This window comes from Priapulus caudatus, unplaced genomic scaffold (genome assembly GCF_000485595.1).
Source record: "Priapulus caudatus unplaced genomic scaffold, Priapulus_caudatus-5.0.1 Scaffold1134, whole genome shotgun sequence".
NCBI lineage: Eukaryota > Metazoa > Priapulida > Priapulimorpha > Priapulimorphida > Priapulidae > Priapulus > Priapulus caudatus.
The window spans coordinates 69920-72834 of record NW_014578195.1 but is presented as its reverse complement, the minus strand read 5'-3'; the positions used below and the strand labels follow the sequence as shown (position 1 = coordinate 72834).

Sequence of the window (2915 nt, the reverse complement as noted above, 5' to 3'; positions counted from 1 at the left end):
TATATATTGTATATTACTTTATAACTTTCTCACCACGGGGTGAGAAAGGATAAAGAGCAGGGTAACATATACGTGTGCTGTATGTCCGTCTCCAGTACATTCTGTACACGATATGCTGCTAAGACATTTACATACAGTAAAAACCTACAACGGAACGATAGCAACATTACAGTTGACGTTCTACAATCTAACGAGGAGCTTGACATCTCGACATCTCGATCTCTATCTACTAGGGAAAAATGCCCCGCCACGTGCATGCAACCTTACCCATTCATCATGACCGGGGTACACAGTGGGGGCACGAACGTTACATTCAACGTCCTACAATCTAACGAGTGGGGTTTGACATCTCGATCTCTAACCAGGAAAAATGGTGAACGATGCGAGTGAGACCTCACCTGTTGACCATGACCGGGAACACGGTGGGTGCGCCACTCTCCTGCACACCACGGAACTCCATCGGTAGGCAGAGGAAGCGTTTGAGAGAGCGGTAGTAGCGAGCCCGTACCTCCTCCAGCGGCGGCCGGAACTGCAGCATCTGCTTGCTGCACACGGCGACGAAGATGAGGATGTCGTCACCATGGCGACAACACGCGACGCGATGCGTGGGCAGGATGTGATTTTAGCAACGTTTTGGGGATTAGATAGTAGCAGCACGTGGTAGGACATTGTAAAGGTGGGCATATTCCACTCTCACCCACATGTAGACCTTTTACATTGTGTGCAAGAAAGCGAGGTTAGTTTAGTTGGCAGGATAAGCACGTGAGAAGATGTATATGATTTAATCGTGGTGAAATTACGATCGATCCAATTATGTGAAACCAGTGCAGTTGGTTATCATTAAAATTGTCTATGGCTAGAGTATAGCAAAGAATAACAACATTACACTGCAACATTCCTCCATTGACCATACATTTATATAACTTTTTTAGTCTTTTATGAGGTAATACCTTTGATGAGATATCATTAACTATGTTTACGCAAACTATGTGACTTATACTTGACCGATACTTTTCCGGGAGAAAGCAAAATGCTTCAAACTGGAGCTGACGCTCACCTAAAGACGAGATCAATTTTCATCTCAGTGAGATTCTCGTTCAAGCTCTCCAGTCCCGTCTGGTATTGGTACTCGAGCGATTTGTACAGCTGCCTGTCCCAGAAGCCCTTCCACACATTCATGCCGGCACTGGAGAATCCCTGCAGCATGAGAAAGGAAGCATTGACAATACATCGCCTCGACAAATTTCCGAGAAAATTTTTCTCTTGCGAGAAATTCTTGTTTGAGAATTTGTTTTCTTTACACATTGTTACACATTATAGACGTGTTCGTGTGAACCACGTGTGGTCTGTGATGTTAACAAGTATCAATGTAAAACTTTTGGTGATTATTATAATAACCATATATTCAACGTGAGAATGGCTATTTTTACTACACCTTATATACGTAAAGTCAGGGTCTTGGTAAGACGAAACAAACATGCATGCCTTCATGTAATGTACACCATTCCATTACCTCCCTGCTATTGCTTCAACAAACTGCAGCCAATTACATCTGTACATGTCACAGAAGGATTTTTACAAAGTTTCACGAGACGCTAGAAGACCGTTATTTTTTTCGATATTATGAATAGGGAAATATGAAATAGTATGAACGAAATGAATATGGAAATAGTAAATAAATAAATTGACGAGTCACTCTCACCTGAGCTACGAGGGTGCCCATTTCCTGACGTATCTCGGAGACAATGTCGGTCCACTTCTGCTCCTGTCGCAACAGGTCCACGCCAAACAACTGCACGACCTGCAACGATCACAACAATGCCGGTGGCAGACAACCAGGGGCCCGTTGTCAGAAACAAAATTAGTCTTAACATTAGTCTTAACATTTACTTTTTATTTTAGACCGTCGACAGAAACACTGAGCAGCTACCTGAATGAAAAATCGTAGCAGATTTCCTGATAACAATACGAAACAAAGCGCTGTCGACGGTCTACGAGAAAATGTTATTGTTAAGACTAATGTTAAGACTAATTTTGTTTCTGACAACGGGCTCCAGGATGGCAACATCTGCCCTGCAGCAGCCGCGGTTAAAACTCAATTCTGTCACGCCACACACACAAATCAATGTGTGTGCATCGACCACCGCATAAAATGTTGCTGTAATTTAAATTGCTATACGCAGGTTTGACCGTGTCTCGCGGCACCGTCGAGTGGCTGCTATATGCAGGTTTGACCGCGTTTCGCGGCACCGTCGAGTGGCTGCTATACGCAGGTTTGACCGTGTCTCGCGGCGACGTCGAGTGGCTGCTATACGCAGGTTTGACCGCGTTTTGCGGCACCGTCGAGTTGGTGCGATACACAGGTTTGACCGTGTCTCGCGGCGACGTCGAGTGGCTGCTATACGCAGGTTTGACCGCGTTTCGCGGCGCCGTTGAGTGGCTGCTATATACAGGTTTGACCGTGTCTTGCGGCAACGTCGAGTGGCTGCTATACGCAGGTTTGACCGCGTTTCGCGGCGCCGTTGAGTAGCTGCTATACGCAGGTTTGACCGTGTCTCGCGGCGACGTCAAGTTGCTGCTATACGCAGGTTTGACCGCGTTTCGCGGCACTGTCGAGTAGCTGCTATACGCAGGTTTGACCGTGTCTCGCGGCAATGTCGAGTGGCTGCTATACGCAGGTTTGACCGTGTTTCGCAGCACCGTCAAGTGGCTGCTATATGCAGGTTTGACAGTGTCTCGCGGCGCCGTCGAGTGGCTGCTATACGCAGGTTTGACCGCGTTTTGCGGCACCGTCAAGTGGCTGCTATATGCAGGTTTGACCGTGTCTCGCTGCGACGTCGAGTGGCTGCTATACGCAGGTTTGACCGCGTTTCACGGCACCAGTCGAGTGGCTGCTATACGCAGGTTTGACCGTG

The 2915-nt window shown here is 47.0% G+C and overlaps 1 protein-coding gene across 1 annotated transcript in view; it reads right to left on the bottom strand.

The window, feature by feature from the left end:
- Positions 1–2915, bottom strand: part of LOC106815510 (cytoplasmic dynein 2 heavy chain 1-like) — a 52164-nt gene that overhangs the window by 33374 nt on the left and 15875 nt on the right. Inside the window, exons 15-17 of the mRNA XM_014819973.1 lie at positions 1703–1801; positions 1058–1197; positions 399–545 (exon numbers count right to left, since the gene is read on the bottom strand). Coding sequence (XP_014675459.1) covers positions 399–545; positions 1058–1197; positions 1703–1801 — 386 coding nt within the window. The remainder of the gene's footprint in view (positions 1–398; positions 546–1057; positions 1198–1702; positions 1802–2915) is intronic.